The sequence below is a fragment of the Amblyomma mixtum genome, chromosome 4 (genome assembly GCF_055824585.1).
Source record: "Amblyomma mixtum isolate Tamu chromosome 4, ASM5582458v1, whole genome shotgun sequence".
Classification (NCBI taxonomy): domain Eukaryota; kingdom Metazoa; phylum Arthropoda; class Arachnida; order Ixodida; family Ixodidae; genus Amblyomma; species Amblyomma mixtum.
Window position 1 is genome coordinate 135,450,887 of NC_143015.1, and position 16,927 is coordinate 135,467,813.

Consider the following 16,927-nt stretch of genomic DNA (forward strand, 5'->3'; position numbering starts at 1 on the left):
ATTTGGCGCAAAATGGCAAACTTTACAAAAAGTGTAGTCGTAAATGTGCAAAATTCAATTAGAGAAATTAAAATTCAAATCATTTTAAATATTTTTGTGCACATTATGGCTTTAAAGAGATGAATAGTAATTTTTTCCAAAACTGCTGTTACCGCGGAGTGGCCAGCCAAGCGCGGGCAAGGTTCAAAAGCGAAACAGTAACCACTGCGTCAAACGGCGTCGCAGAGATAGCCGCGCGGCGCGATAAAGCTCCTCGCAGGCGCCAGTCGGCTAGCAAACCTAGGCGCGATTTCATAAAGCGCTCGAGTTTTATCGTCCAAGTCACGCATCGCAGTAACCCGCAGGACGGAGCTACGATGCGATCCGTGCTCCTAACCACCACACTGGCGTGCGCCTTTGGCGCACTCTGTGAGTACACATTTTCTCTCTCTCACGGAGCTGTGTCGTTTTAGTTTTCGCACGTTGTTAATTGGTTCGTCAAGCGGTTCGTTAAGCTAATGGACCTAGAATGGAGGCGTTGCTATGCGGTCACGTAGTTGTACGATTTCCTGTGCCGAGCTCGCAGGTGCAAGAAATGTGAAACTTGCAAGGTGTACCCGATACTTTAGAAAATTGTACATAGATCGCAGTTTTCTGAGTTTGTCTGTTTAGTAAAAAAAGGCCTTAATATCAGTCGCTTCTTTCCAGGTTCGGTACAAACCTGGATTTTCAAGACATAGTTCCATAATTCAAGTTTTTCTCTCTCTCTCTCTTTTTTTCTCGGCCTATTCTTGAGAGTGAAAACAATGTGCCGTTAGCTTTCATTTTGGTGCAGGACGTAAAATGTTCTGATATTTGCTTCATATTTTTAAAGAGTGTATAAATGCCGGGAAGCAAGAACTTGCTTACATATTTTACTTATTATTTTACTTACTGATTATACAAACGTTTATCATCTACATCAAAGTTGCTATTTCAAACGAATAACATTATTCTGGCAGCACGTCGTTAGCGTGGGTAGCGCTTAATACACTTACCCTGAAGTGAGGCCATGTCATGCATCGAAAATAAGCAAGTTAGAATGGTTTAAAAGTCACCGTCATTACTTAAAAACATCACTTAGAACAGGCTCGAGATATCCGTTAGTTTCGAAGTGGCACATTCAACTTTTTTCGTTGTTTTGCATGGCACATCTGACTGAAGTCGCCTTTTTTAATGCTAATCTGGCTTGTCCGTATGAGTGTGAAACCTGCTTGGGGCATGAAAAATTAAAACTCAACTGTCAACATCCGCAAAAAAAAAAGGCCCAGTTTATACCATTCTCACCAGTTTTTGCAGTCGACCATCTACATTACGTACGAAACAAGTCAAGTCACTCAAACCAAGGAAATCATAAGAGAATTACGCTGTTTTGTGGTTATGACGAGGAGAATGATAAATTAGTAACACAATCCTATTAGGTGATATTTCGAAGGAAACTACAACTTTTCACTTTTTGTAAAATTACATCTTATCTAACGTAAAACTCACTTGATATGCTTCGTTAATGAGCACAATCATAAAAGAAAACAGCAGCATTCCTTAATGATTTGCTCTCAATGAGCCCCACACATCCTCTATTATAATTGATACGGTAAAAAAAAAAATTAAACGGACATTAAGTGAAACGTCAGATTAGATGGCAGGGTCACGAGCCAAAGCAGTGACAATATTTTGCGCTTTGGAAGTCTGCATTTTCTAACGCAATCAACCTACATCATTGCATTCCAATATACAGTATATGTATGACGCAATCCAACACTCATCGAAACCAAGGAGCATAAAGGATGTTTTTTTTAGTTGTATTTTTCATGAATTAAAGATTAATTGAGTGATTATTTTAACGATAATTGATTAGAAAGCAGTAGAAAACAGAGGACCTCAGAATTTCGCGTTCGGTGCTCTAGCAACTCAGTTGCGGCGACGGCAGTCCAATCTTCTGCTTTCGGGGCTAGTTGTGTGTACTGCCACCTAACCTTGAGAGTGTTCACCAGCGCCACCCTCGTCCATAGCGGCGGACGTGGTAAGTCCTGTATTACCGCCTCTGTTACCCTGTATTACCAAAATATGAGTCACAAAATTACGAGAAAGCAAGTAACGTGCTGTAGGAAGTCAAAATCCAAAGGAGGCGGTGTCAAATAAAACATTAAAGTACAATCAGTGAGTGAGAAAAGTGCACACTGATACAGAATCTCTCATGAATCATCGCATTATACACTCAGTGCCTTCGAACACATATACATGGCAGATAAGTCTAGCGCCAGGTCGAAACAAAGCTATCGTGATGTCTGCACGTCTGTGCAAGGCATTCAAGGAAAGATCTGTAGATGCGGAACAATAAAAAAAAGTTGTTGTTCTGCGAACAGAAGCACGCCGTCTAGGACGACAACAGATATCCTGTGTAGTCTTTCAATGAGAAGTCAGGTGGTACTTTTGTTTCAACACCTGCTGGGCTATTGTGCCGTGAAACACGTGAAAGGCGAAGAGCATACGATGGGAACACTGTGAAAGGGAAATGCGCAATTATCGCCGTTTAAAGACAATAACCCCACTTAACAATGAGTCACAAGCACGTACACTTTTCTGTTCTGCCGCCGCGGTGGCTCAGTGGTTATGGTGCTCGGCTGCTGACCCAAAAGACGCGGGTTCGATCCCGGTCGCGGCGGCTAGAATTTCTTTGGAGGAGAAATTCTCAGAGGCCCGTGTACTGTGCGATGTCAGTGCACGTTAAAGAACCAGGCAGTCGAAATTTCCGGAGCCCTTCACTACGGCGTCTCTCATAGCCTAAGTCGCTTTGGGACGTTAAACCCCATAAACAAACAAACACAAACAAACTTTTCTGTTCTGTTTTTTTTTCTAAGCAACTTTCTATATCTAGGTATATGATCGCGCTAATATATTTTCAAATTTGATACAGTGTGAGCTAAGCGTTGCTTTTTATATTGCACGAACCAACCTGTACAACATGAAGGCAGTTAGCGCAATACCCGTCCCGTCTCGTAAGCAAAGGTGAATTCTTGTTCGGAATTGCGCATGTCGTGTGAGCATGCCGTGCGGGAACTCTCTGCTCCGGGATTTTCAAAAGAATGTTTAGATAGCCGAGTTACCAGAATATCTTATCTCTGTCAGTGAAGAAAACAGAACGTGCCATCAGATAAGTACTGCTTGCATCTGATAAATCGAGTAAACATCATCATGAGCGCTTGTGTGAACATTGTACGAGGTTAACTAAGAGAACAAAACTGAAGTACAAAAGAATAGAAATTGGTCGTTTTTAAGATAAGATAAGATAAGATAAGAATTTATTGAGTACAAATCGGTTACATAAATTCAGTATACAGGCGAGGGTCCCAAACGGGACCCCCGGTAGATTAATACTAACTTGATTAAAAAACAAGCAGCATTACAGACAGGTACAATTAGCAGTAAGAACAATGGTATTTTAAATAAGTAACATTTATATAATGAGAATGAAATAGATTAGCAGGGCAAAAACAAACAAACAAGCAAAACCAGAATAACAACCCACTATAAATAATATTGAACAAAAATACAGCGTTGTGAAAAGACATATAAAGAAACAATTGAGAATACAAGGATACAGTTGTCAAGAAACAAAAAAAAACACAAAGTAGAAATTTCTAGCAAATAATTAAGTACAAGAATTTTCTAAAGGGAATAGAAGCAGTTCACCCCACATTTTGCTGCAAAAGAAAACTTTTTAAATACGATTCAAAAGAAAAACTATCAGCTATTTCATGTAATCGTTGAAGCGCAGTAACCGAAGACAATCAGGCAAACTTCTTTCCTTACAAAAGCTTGCACTGGAGTTTCACAGATTCCAGAAAGACAGCCAAGAGAGGAAATTCAATCAGCCCCCGGGCGTCCTAAGTACGTAGGCGCTGGATCGGGGGTGGATCGATTTTTCAGCAATGTTTGTTTTTGATTAATTGTTGTTAAAGTGGGTGGATGTTCTGTTTGGCTCTCCACTAGCACGTGTATCGCCGTCTCTATGCAGATCATCTCCGTTCGGATACACTTAAGCCTTGATAAGCCTCCCAGTGCAGCTGCATCCCTTTCAAGTGGATAGCAGCGACTCGGGGGTCTATCAGATTTTATGTAAATTAAATTTTGCTTGCTTGTGTGAAGTGGCCCGGAATCGTCAACTGGGCGATAATAACTATAATAACAATATTAATAACAATACACTAATACTGTTATTGTTGCTACCACCAATACTAGTAGCTACAGCCAATACTAGTACTGATACTACTAATACTGCCACTATTAATTACACTAGTGCCACTAATACCACACAGAAACTGTTCACTAATACCACAACGATTGTAACATAATCGATACCCTGTCGCAAATAATGTCGGAAAGGACAGGCGAAATTGCGCACGAACAGATAGCGAGGCAGGTGTCTTCATTTTACTCATTTCCCGTACTTTACGGTTGCTCCATGCACTACGGTAAACGAACAGCGGCTTTTCCCCTGTGTCTGCTCACACGTATGTGTCCTTGTTCCGCAGTGTCATCCAGCCAGCATGGATACCAGGCGGAGGCGGCCTCCGAGATCCGGGAGGCATGGAGCTACGTCAAGGTGCGCGAGAACGCGTACATGTTCTGGTGGCTCATGTTCGCCGACCTCCCCGAAACCCAGTACAAGTCCGCACCGCTCATCGTCTGGCTGCAGGTATGGCTGGCGCGCTCTTTCTCCTTCACGACAACTAGTCAGTGCGAAGTTAGTTAAGTTCGCTTTTATTCCTTAAAGGCTCCGATTCAAACGGGTGTTCATAAGTGGTGGAAATAGAGCTGAATATAGGAAAACAAACGGCGATGATTATTTAGCATTGCAGATGATCAGTTACGCAATCTTTAAAAGCAGACGATGAAGCGATGGCGACATTGTCATAGGGTCCCTTACAAAAATGGATGTCGAGTTTCTTTTGAACATGTATGGAGAGCCTAATGATTCTAAAGGATCTCTATAGAAACTCGCTGTCTATCGAGTCAGCTCATTAAGTAGTCTATTTACTTTTTAACGAGACCTAACTATAAAATTTTGCTCTGTACGCAGTCAACAGAGATTCTTTAGAATTGGTTCTATAAGAGTTCATAATGAGTCAAATTTTATAGAATTTCTTTCGTGCCTTCACTATATGAACTCGCTCCGTTCGCAGTCAAAACAAATTCAATAGAATTTCCTCCGTAAGACTTTATAATGAGTCGAATTTTATAGATCGTGTTTTGTGCCTTCGCTATATGAACTCGCTCCGTTCACAGTCAAAACAAATTCAATAGAATTTCCTCAGTAAGACATCATAATGAGCCAAATTTTATAGAACTTCTTTCGTGCCTTCACTATATGAAGTCGCACCGTTCGCGTTCAAAACAAATTCAATAGAATTTCCTCCGTAAGACTTTATAATGAGTCGAATTTTATAGATCTTGTTTTGTGCCTTCGCTATATGAACTCGCTCCTTTCGCAGTCAAAACAAATTAAATAGAATTTCCTCCGTAAGACTTTATAATGAGTCGAATTTTATAGATCTTGTTTTGTGCCTTCGCTATATGAACTCGATCCTTTCGTAGTCAAAACAAATTAAATAGAATTTCCTCCGTAAGACTTTATAATGAGTCCAATTTTACAGAGCTTGTTTTGTGCCTTCGCTATACGAACTCGCTTCGTTGGCAGTCAAAATAACTTCTATAGAAATGGCTCGGTATCGCTTCAAAATGAGTGAAATTTTTTAGAGCTTGTTTCGTGCCTTCGCTAAATGAATTCGTTCCTTTCGCAGTCAAAACAGAATCTGTTGCATTCTCTTCGTAAGACTTCTTAAGCCAAATTTTATAGATATTGTTCGCAGTTTTCACTATATCAATTCGCTCTAAAAGGCGGTAAAACTTTAAATCAAACTGCACATCAGCAAGCTAGAAATAATTCAACGCAAGCATATAACATTAAATTTTAGAAAGGCACCTCTGAATCGACGACCGATCTCAAGAAAAATTTGGCAGAACACAGCGGCAATGTATTCGTTTGCTTTCTTGAGTAAAAAAACAACCTCACCGCCGTTACGATCACTTGAAATCTCCAGACACTGGATCAACAAAGCGTACAAATACCTGTAACGAATATTTTCTTCCTCATTGAAAGACAAAATACGATCAGCTCTCACTACTGACTAATGAGCATGAATAGGAGTAGCCTTGTACATCGTTGTCATTGCATTCGCCTTTTTTCGAGTTCTTGTTGATTTGTGTCTGCACCAGTTGTTTCCTTTTTTTTTGGCGAAAAAATGGGCCTTCTTCCCGTAGCGTCCTGTCTATAGCATAAACGCTGCGCACGTACTCTACCACGAGCAATGTTTGCCGACCAAGCACACGACGCACTGTGCGACAGTAATTCGGTGCAGTATTAGCAGAACCTCTCCAAAACTTCGTAAGTCACCTTTCCAGCATCGCAAAAACACTTTTACCGTGGCGTTGCGGCTCGCGAGGGTCGGGAGTTGGGTGCAGCACTGAGGCCTGGCAAAGCTGCGTTTCACCGTTCCGTCGCGACTGCAGCGTGGTGACGGTTCATTTGACGGCTTGACAGAGTTGCGCCTAATTCCTTTATCGCCGCAACAACACAAGGCAGAAGCGTGCACAAGAGGCACGCGACATTTTTCGGACAATATATTTCTCCAGCGCTGCACCCGATTTCTGCCACCCCCCCCCCCCCTCTTAAAAAAAAAATGACCTCAATGGTAAAGACCCCTTCCGCTGTAAAGAGAGGCTGACTTCGCGAGTTTTGCAAAAGAGTAAACCTGTAGTTGAGACGGGCAGCCGCTACAGTAAACAGGCCCATTATTAAGATTATGTTCCTAACGTGCTTTTTTTTATCTTCGCTAGTATCTGTAGACATAAATTAATAAATATTGTTTGTTTTAAGCGCTTCCCACATTTTGCAACAGACCAGCTATCAGGCCTACAATTCAACTTCACTGTGTGACGAAAATTCCTTTACCATGCTGGAATGGCCCCACCTTGAGTATTTAGTCGTTAGGTGCGTATTAACTCTATGTTAGGGTGCAATGCTGGCTTTTCTAGTCCGAGCAGATGTGCGCGCGCTTCATGCGGACGCCTACCGCGCAGTCTGATAGTCGATCCTCGCCTCAAGGACGCTGAACCAGGCGTTGCCTTCTCAAGGGAGGGAGATGCGTCTAGAACCACGTTGGTAGAAATGCCAGCACTTCTAATTATAAGTCCTGCCACACACAATGAATTTCGCACCACAGAGTTACCGGCTCCCAAGGAAACAGAAACCGAAACTCCGACCACGAGCAGCGGCAAAAAATAAAAAAAAAAGTCACACCGAAGCCAATCCAGTCCAATCCCAAAGTCGTCAGCAGCGGCGCCATGTTCCTTTTGTTGCCGGCCGGCCGGGTGGCGTTTCGGGCGTAGTTTTTTTTTGTTGCTGTTGCGCCTTGTGTGGTGTTTTCGTGCTGTGGTTTTCGAATGTGCTACAAAACTGGTGCGTGACCTGCGCGCTTCGAAAGACCTTCTGAAGCACCTGAAGTTCTTCTCAAGATATTGGACGTCGTATTGCGCGCTGCACCACGCCGTGACAATGCCGGCATCAACGTGGAAGAACGAACGACCTTGTGTGATTGCTTACGAATGTGAGTACAGTTCTTGAAATTATCTGCCAAAATGTTGTACTGGGGTGCGTGAAGTGCTGTAAATGCTGCTGGGTGTTGTCTGACAACTTCTTCGGAGTGCAGTAGAAGTTTGAGTTCGATGCAACGGCTTCCGCAAGTGCGCTGTTTGCACGTGACCGCGAACCTGTCACACAGCCACGGAAACCGTCGCTTCGCGCCTATAACTTCCTCTCCGCAGCGACGAAGTTGTGACATGGAGTACAGTTGCATGTTTTTACTCTCATGATATCGTTGTGCTCATTATTGCGATGATTGGGACCAACGAGCGGAAAGCACTGTGTTGGAACGACGTATGCTTCTCAGTGGCAGTAGTTCCCGGCGTTTAGTTTTTTCGTGCTTGTATGTGTGCGTGTGTACAGGGTATAATTCCAAGCTGAACAAAACATGGTCTGCCGAGTCCACGTTACAAATGCTCACAGTACTCAGGCCGTTCAGTGCCTAGAAGTGGAATGACGATGTAGCTACAACCGACTAGAGTTGCGCACGTCAAATGCAAGAGGAATGTTGCGGATGAGTTTCGCCGCGAAAATAACTTTTGGTAATCTCTTTCCGGCGTTATTCGCTCATAGAGAGTGTTTGTGGGCACTGGCTTTGGTTTTTTTTTCTTTTTTGGCATTTCAAGCATACTTCGACTGGTGCAAAAATGAATTGCACACTTACGGCTGTACCATCGCAAACTGCCCATGATGTTTTCGACTATGCTTTGAAATAATTTTATTTCGAAGGAATTTATGGTGACGCATGCGGTTTCTCCAGAGTTTATCAAAGAGAGAAGTACTGAGACTTGGATTTGGCCGAGATGTTCCCACTTGCACCGTAGTGTCATGCCGTAAAAAGCTTATTATTTTATATTGTGTTTTGTTATGTCTGTGGTATTGGTGCTGATTCATTTGCCTGGCTGTAATCTCACTGCTTTTCTGCAGCAACTGGAATATAGCTTTATTGATCTCGCTACCAGAGTGCTAGAGATATCGTGTTTTTAATTTATGTAACTGAATGGAGTCATTTATATGGATGCAATGGATTATACTGGCTAGCAGTTTAAAATAGTTATGTGACATTGTTAACGCACTTAATATCTTTCTACAGCTATTTCAGCAGTGTCAATCCAGCATTAGTGGAGCAGGGAAGTGAAAAGTTTTCTAAATGCAGCAGGATCAGAATCCATCCCTTTGCTTAACGAGGGGGTCGTCGGCATCACCATCTTGTCAGATGTTTAGTGAGTGCAATTACTGTGAGTAGCCATTCCCAGAGACTCAGATGTAGACGCTTTGTGCTGCCTATGAGCTACTGAGGTTGAGTTACAGCTGTTCTCAGTTTTCACTGCACCTAATTTACTTACTGCAATTAATCAGTCACTTGTAAAACACAGAAGACAGGTGAATTAGTTCTCTAAAAAAAGTGATTGTGATTGTCACTGCATTATAGTGGCAATAAATATGTATTAGATGAATACTGTTACAGGCTAATGTAATAGTTATTCATTCTTATGAAATGTTCTAGTCTGGCAGCAGTATCAGTCACAGCTGGGTGGTGTTTATAGTTCTTTTCGAAGTGTACATGCCATTTATTTTGAAATCATACTTTCTGTATTGTGCTGTTAGTACTCTTCAAAGCTAGATCACTAGAGTACTACTGCTTGTAGATTCTGATCTGATTGATGCTTTTGTTTGCATTAGTGTGAAAGCAGTTGTGTGCTAGGTCTCACTGACTGATTTTTTTTCTTTGGCCTATACGCAGACATCTGGGTACTTCAGACTGGCAAGCATGGGTGGTGCCTACCTGACACCTCCTCGTCTCTACACAGACAACAATGATGCACCTAATAATCTACCGGCCATGTCACATCATTGGCTTACTGCAAGTGATCAGCACAGTTTATGAATGGACATGCTGGTATCTATGCAATTGAATTATTGTACTGTGGGATATGCACAATGAAGATCACATCCAAAGAATAGATGGAAGTGCCGATATGAACCAACAGTGCCTCCTTTTGACCAATTTTTATTTTCAGAATAATGCACTCAATTAAAAGATATGAATTCTAAACTAAATATGTCTATACCAGCATAGTTAGGAAGTCAGATCTTGTATCAAGCATTTGCATATTTTAAATGTGTGCTTTGAGTTGGTTGTTAATATCCCAGCACATTTATCCTCCTTACTATTTACTACAAAGGAATGAAATAGATTGGTTTTCGAAATATTTGTTTTGTTTCTCCTCTAAACCGAATACAGCTTTTCTTCTCATTTTTCTTTTTGTTCAGTTCACTTGATTACTGCAGCATATCATAGCTTTCTTTAGCAGTGAATTTTGCAGCCTGCTTATGATGGTCTCTTAGATTGTTGGGCAAGCTGACCATTGTGAATCCAGGCAACACTTAAACTCAGCTCAGGAAAGCATATGCATAAGTATAGCAGCAGTTGAGTGAAGGGGGCTGTAACAGATGACATTCACAGCTTATGTTGTCACCTAACAAGGATTATTGAGCAGCCAACTGTCAAGCATCCTATTCTGGCCGCCCTGTATTCCCTATGGTTGTATCAATTTGTAGATGTGAAGCAATGTAGGAAAACACAAGTTACATATATGTAATGAAAAAAAACAGTTCTTTTGTTGGCACAGTCAGAGATTTGATGTACAGCTTTTTTGTGGTTAATAGCGAGTAGTGCAAACCAGTCTGAATTAAAATGCCAACAAAGGCGCGTCCTTGTAGCAAACGGTAATATGCAGGATGGCTATCTGGTTCATTATTGCTCAGTATCAGACATAAAGTACTCCTTGAAAGTTGCATCCTCATGGGACGATTTTTAGTCATGTAGAGTAGAAATGAATAATGTACTTTGTTTTGTCATTCTTGTACTTTGCGTCTTGCTTGAATTAAGAATTTATTCCTGCTCAAAGGAGTACAGACACCTAACTTTTGGGTGCATGTTTTCTGCTTTGTAATGATTCGTAAGGCATGGATTATTATGTGGTATTCTAGTATGCCCGCTAAATAATTTACAGTTCAATTTCTTTCTCATGCTGTTTCGGTTTCAAGAGCCGAACGATCACTGTGACATCAAAGTGTGCTTACAGGTCTAGGAGACATGAAGAAACTGATATAATCACTGCTTTGTCCTTTTAATTTGCTACAGTGCTAAAGCCAAGCAGCCTCAACAGCCGGAATGACAACAAATGAAGAAGCAGCAATTTGCTGTTTTTTCATGCCTCATGTGACCTATAAGGGCACGTTAACGTTACATTCGTTGTTCGGATGTTGAAACCGTAACAGCATGAGAGAAAAATTCAATTATAAATTATTTATAGTTTGCAGCTGAATACCACCCGGTGATCCATGCGTAGTAGTGTCTTCCACATTACTGTGGAGAAGAAAGCATGCCACCAAAATTAGGTGCGTGTACTGTTTTAACAAGAGGCAGTTTAATTCTGGAAAGTAGATCTCACGTGTCCTCTTCAAAACAATTGTGACTCCATCATGTTCACTCTGCTGTGCACGCAATCCTTGGGACAGCTGTAAATGATATCCTTTCAGAATACTACATAAGGTATACAGTGCTTTCTAACTTTTAATTCTCACAGAATGAACATGCAGCTAGCCTTTTGCTGTGGCTCCGACTAGCATTGTGTACCTTATGTAGGGCATAAGTGAATAAAATTAAGGCAGGCATATACTCAGAGCTGTTGAAGGCAGAAGGCTAGGCAGTATTTGTTTGAGTAGCTACTCCACTGTTTTTTCGTGAAAACATACTCTCTTTGAGGTGTGATCTTCGTTGCACATGTGGCGCAGAAAATGAATCTAAAATTACTTGATTGTCTCAAAATAAAATGTGCTCGTACTGTTCGTGTGCCATGTCTCCTATCAGTTTCATCATAAATGCTGCTAATTACTAAGGCTCGCCAGGAGCTGCAAACGTTCAATTCCATAAGCTGCTGTAAAAGTTGCTAAGTGAAATAAAGTTAGTTGATTGTATGTCGTGTGCTGTTGCTCTGTATGTTTTTTTGCATGCTTACAGCAATCAGTGGTTACATCATGTATGTTACATTGTACATGCTGGGCTTCTATAGGAATGTGGTGGCCAATTAGTTATTGGAACTCATTACTCAGATCTTATACAGTGTCAAAAGCATCACATTGCAATGAAATAAATGCATTCCAATGGATTTACGTAAAATTCATATAACTAGTTTCAAAAGAAAGTTGTTACAGTATTTCTTTTAAAGGATGTTAGCCGTGTTCCTATAACAATGCGGTGGCCAATTAGTTATTGAAACACTGTACCCAAATTCTATACAAATTCAAAAGCAGCACATTACAATGAAATGAGTACACTCAAAAGAATTTCTAAACAATTTCTCAAGGAGTTTCTAAAGCAAGTCATTACAGAATTTCTTTTAAAGGACATTAGCCACATTTCTATAGCAATGCGGTGGCCAATTAGTTATTGAAACACTGTAGCCAAATTCTATACAGATTCAAAAGCAGCACATTACAATGAAATGAGTGCGCTCAAAAGGGTTTCTAAAGAGACTCCTCAAGGAGTTTCTAAAGCAACTCATTACAGTTTTTCTTTTAAAGGACGTTAGCCGTGTTCCTATAACAATGCGGTGGCCAATTAGTTATTGAAACTCTGGACAAAAATTCCATACAGATCTAAAAGAAACTCATTACATTTTAATGAGTAAATTTGAAAGACTTTCTAAAGAATCACAAAAGCAATTTTTGTAAGGGGTAGGCCGTTCCATTCTGCATCGTCTCGAAAAAAGAAAGAAGCAGAAAACATAGTAGTATGTAATGGCGGGAGCGCAACTTGAAGTGGATGACTGGCGAGTGAGATATGCACGCTAAGAGTGTGATACACGGTGCATGATTCAGAGGACTAAAAAAAAAAACTTGAGATAATGGACGAGGCTTGCAATGCGGCGACGAAAGGAGAGGGGTGGAAGTCCATATTTTTATTTCGAGGATGAAGCACTCACGTGGTACGAATATGCGGAATGTATTGATCGGGCGGCACGATTTTGAACAACTTCCAATGCAGTGATTCGATGCGCTTGATATGTGGGCTCCAGACGGCAGATGCATATTCCTATTTGGGCTTTATAAGTGATTTTTCCGCGAGCAATTTTACATGTGATAGAGCGAGTAGGAGGTGGCGCTTAAGAAAACCTAGAGTTTTGTTCGATGCTGAAATTATGTTAGTTATAAGAGCACACCATGATAAATTGGAAGACAGGTAGATATTTAGTGGTAGATATTTATTGGTAGACACTGGTAGATATTTATATGATTGTATACGAGCACATCTGGTCCGCTGCAAATGCTATGTCACATGCGACTGTGTGATACAACGCAACGGAGAGACGCGACATACCCAGCAATTCTGGAAAAAAGTTCTGAACGGAAAACCGTTAATGAACTCAATTTTTTCATACAATGTAATATTTCACTATAACAATCAATATATCCGCAGAACACCCGACAGCAGTGTTGTATTTTTTTGTCTATTAACATTTTTGCTATCGACAAGAGCGTTCACCCTTGGTTTCCAACGGCAGTCTTAACTGTTCGATGCGATCGATAGAAACAGATTAAAATAAATATTTTGCTGCACATCAGAAGAATGGTTAAGGCGCTCGTCTACTGAGCCGCTGTACCCTGGTTCGAACCGTACCGCGGTAACCCCGTTTCTATGGAGGCGAAACAAAAAGCGCTCGTGTGCTGTGCGATGTCAGTGCCCGTTAAAGATCCCCAGGTGGCCGAAATTATCCCGGAGCCCTCCACTACGGCGCCTCTTTCTCTCTTTCTTCTTTTACTCCCACCTTCTTCCCTTCCCTTACGGCGCGGTTCAGGTGTCCACCGAGATATGTGAGGCAGTTACTGCGCCATTTTCTTTACTCAAAAATCAATTTTCAATTCTTTTTTCAGAAGTGTGGACCTTCAATATTTTCATAACAGTGTGTGAAAATTTTTCAATTTTCACAATTTCTGTCTGAGCTGCTGCGGTGGTTCAGTGGTTACGGCGCTCGGCTGCTGACCCAAAACACGCGGGTTCGATCCCGGCCGCGCCGGCCGAATTTCGATGGAGGCGAAATTCTAGAGGCCGGTGTACTGTGCGATGTCAGTGCACGTTAAAGAACCCCCAGGTGGTCGAAATTTCCGGAGCCCTTCACTACGGCGTCCCTCATAGCCTGAGTCGCTTTGGGACGTTAAAACCCATAAACCTAAACCAAACCGCAACTTTTGTCCGAAAACGTTGAACAAAGATGCGTGCGATACAAGCCGTGAGACCAAACAAGTGCCTTTGCCTATCTTCACGTCATGTTGTTATCAAGAAGCGTGAAGGTTCTTGGCTGGTCGTTTCTCCGATATCGATGAGCTGCGGCATTCTTGCGTGCGCGTTGCTTTTCGTTTACACAGTCATCCTTGTATTGTATTAAGTCCATTCACTTAGATTCGCAGTGTACTAAACGCATGACTCATGATGTTCCTCGCGTCCTCGATATACCAACCACCTCTTGCGTGAGCATATTGCTGCGCGCATGTGAAATTTCCCGTCTCTCGCAGAAGTTCGTGTGGTTTTGAGCTTTATCGCTTGGTCTGACGCAAGCAGATCGTCATCACGTACAATGAACAGGCCGCTTTACGGGGTGCCTCACCTAAGACTTTACACAATTTTTAAAAATCTGCTTATTGAGCTGGAAGAGCGCCTTTTCGGCATATTATTGTCAGCGGTAGTATTTGAAAGTGAGAATTTTCTGACCGCAATTGGCAATGCAATAATCTGATTATGCTGTTCTCAGTGTTGGTTCTGCGTCTCGTGTGTAATCAGAATGCTGTTGTCTTTATGGGAAGTTCTGAACATTTTTCTGTGACTTTTTTTTCTTCTTCTGTTTTGTTCTATTTTGCTGTATTTAATTTTGTTGTTAATGCACTTACCCGCCCCCCCCCCTCCCCCTACAATTATGCCTCTCAGAGCGCTGCAGGTACCTTGAATAAATATATAAATAAATAAATACATCGGAATACAGCTAATATGGGCTAACTAGCAGGCCGGGTAACTAACATTGAATAGCCACCTTTTAACTATTACAGTTAGGCTCCTTAATTAGTGATAGAATAATTAAAGAGCCTAATGGTGATAGTTAAAAAATTAACTATTCAGTATTAGTTGACCGGCCTGTTAGCAAGCACTTCTCAGCTATATTCCGACGTATTACACCGCTGACAATGCTATGCCGAAAAAAGCGCTTTTCTAACTGAAAAATCGTGTTTTTAAAAAATAGTACAAAGTCTTAGATTAGCCACCCTTATATACACGACCATTTAGTGATCTGTTCTTGATGGGAATATTGTTTACAATGTTAGTGGCGATGCAGAATTACAGACATACAGTTAAAGATTCCTATGCTGCTGCTATTAAAGAAAAACTTAGAAAGACACTTAAGACCCGCCTTAAGGTTATGACGCAGTAGTGTTGCTGGGTCCTTTCAGCAGCCTGGGATCTTCTTTGCGTATCACTTCGCACGTATAGTGGAATACATCGATAATGGCAAGGTTCCACAACAAGACGTCCCGTCAGCTTGTTGTGTGCGATTTTCAATGACGAACTGAAATTACAAATCCTCGTTTCCTTAATATTGGGGTACTGAACTTGTATAATAGTAGACAAGATCTTTTCGCGACGCGTTTCGTTCAGTTGGCGGTCCGTTTCTCTGTCGTTTGTGTTCACATGTTCTCCGCTCTGCATGTTTGGAGGAGTCCTAAGCAGCTCATTGAAGTGTAGCAAGGGGTGTGAAGTGCACCGGCCTACAGAACTTTTAACCACGTGACCGTGATATACGACAGCGAGGACCACTTAAGACGGCCCTGGGTCCGGTTAAATGGGTCAGCTATATATACGCACTGCAGCTACTCAGCTAAGACGTCCGTGTGATGTGCGAAGTCATCATCATCATCATCAGCCTGACTACACCCACTGCAGGGCAAAGGCCTCGCCCATGTCTCTCCAATTAACCCTGTCCTTTGTCAGTTGCCGCCACTGTATCCCCGCAAACTTCTTAATCTCATCCGCCCACCTAACTTTCTGCCGTCCCCTGCTACGTTTGCTTTCTCTTGGAAGTCAGCATGTCAAAGAACCCCAGGTGGTCTAAATTAATCCGGGGTCCTCTTTCTCTCTTCCTTCTTTTGCTCCAACCTTCCCCCCTTCCCTCATGGGGTGGTTGAGGTGTCCACTGAGATATGTGAGACATTTATTGCCCGATTTTCTTTCCTCAAAAATAAAAAAAAACAATTTTGAATGACAAAGCACTGCACGCGGATTCTTCTGTATTTCTCGGGCGTCGTAATGCGGTCGCCACAAACGGCATTCGAACCCGCGACCTCGTGCTCAGCTGCCCACCGCCACAGCTGCTGAGCCAACGCGGCGGTTTCTGTGCAGTATACAGAGCACATCTTCGTTTGTATAAGATGTCCCTTATTTTTCTTCAGTGATGAGAAAATCGCTCGCCAAAAATTACGGCCTGGTTGCTCGCGTTGCTATGCTAAATTCGCTTCTTTCTTTTCGCTCTCTTATCGCAACGGCCTCTGTCGACTCCGCAGCGACGCACGCCGGAGCCCCGATATCACTCGGTGAGGGATATCGTGTTTCCTCCGAGGCTTCGGCCTTATCGCGCTTTCAGCAGGGTTAGCCTAGAGATACGTCTGTTTGTTTACGTAAAACACGACCGCAAACGCACAAGCACACCCCCATTATGACGCACCTCGTTTCGAACCATCCTTAGGACGCCAGAGAATGGTTAACCTCTTCCTATGAGTGGCGGGCCGGTTTCCAAATAGTAAAACAGAAATAGTCGCGCGGTATGCGAGACTGCCAAACGGTGACTATATCCACAAAAGCCTTTTGTAGTTCGGGCTGGTAGCAACTGACGTTGGTGTGCACATACAAAAACGGTATAACAGGCTTGAAAGAAAGGCACATGCGTTAGCATTGAAACTTAAGCCGCCATTGCCGGGTCCAGCACTACTCATTCCACTGAAGTTTAGGTTTGGTTTACGGGGTTTAACGTCCCAAAGCGACTCAGGCTATGAGAGACGCCGTAGTGGAGGGCTCCGGAAATTTCGACCGCCTGGGGTTCTTTAACGTGCACTGACATCGCACAGTATACACGGGCCTCTGGAATTTCGCCTCCA

The 16,927-nt window shown here is 42.3% G+C and overlaps 1 protein-coding gene and 1 long non-coding RNA gene across 2 annotated transcripts in view; both read left to right on the plus strand.

Moving 5' to 3' along the window:
- Positions 1-201: 201 nt before the first annotated feature.
- LOC149348319 (retinoid-inducible serine carboxypeptidase-like) overlaps positions 202-16,927 on the plus strand; it is a 65,451-nt gene continuing 48,725 nt past the window's right edge. Inside the window, exons 1-2 of the mRNA XM_089588066.1 lie at positions 202-408; positions 4,554-4,717. Coding sequence (XP_089444192.1) covers positions 357-408; positions 4,554-4,717 — 216 coding nt within the window. The 5' untranslated portion in view covers positions 202-356. The remainder of the gene's footprint in view (positions 409-4,553; positions 4,718-16,927) is intronic.
- LOC149348320 (uncharacterized) lies at positions 7,273-11,707 on the plus strand. The gene is made up of 2 exons (XR_016292728.1): positions 7,273-7,688; positions 9,468-11,707. It is a non-coding gene; the product is annotated as an uncharacterized LOC149348320 (long non-coding RNA).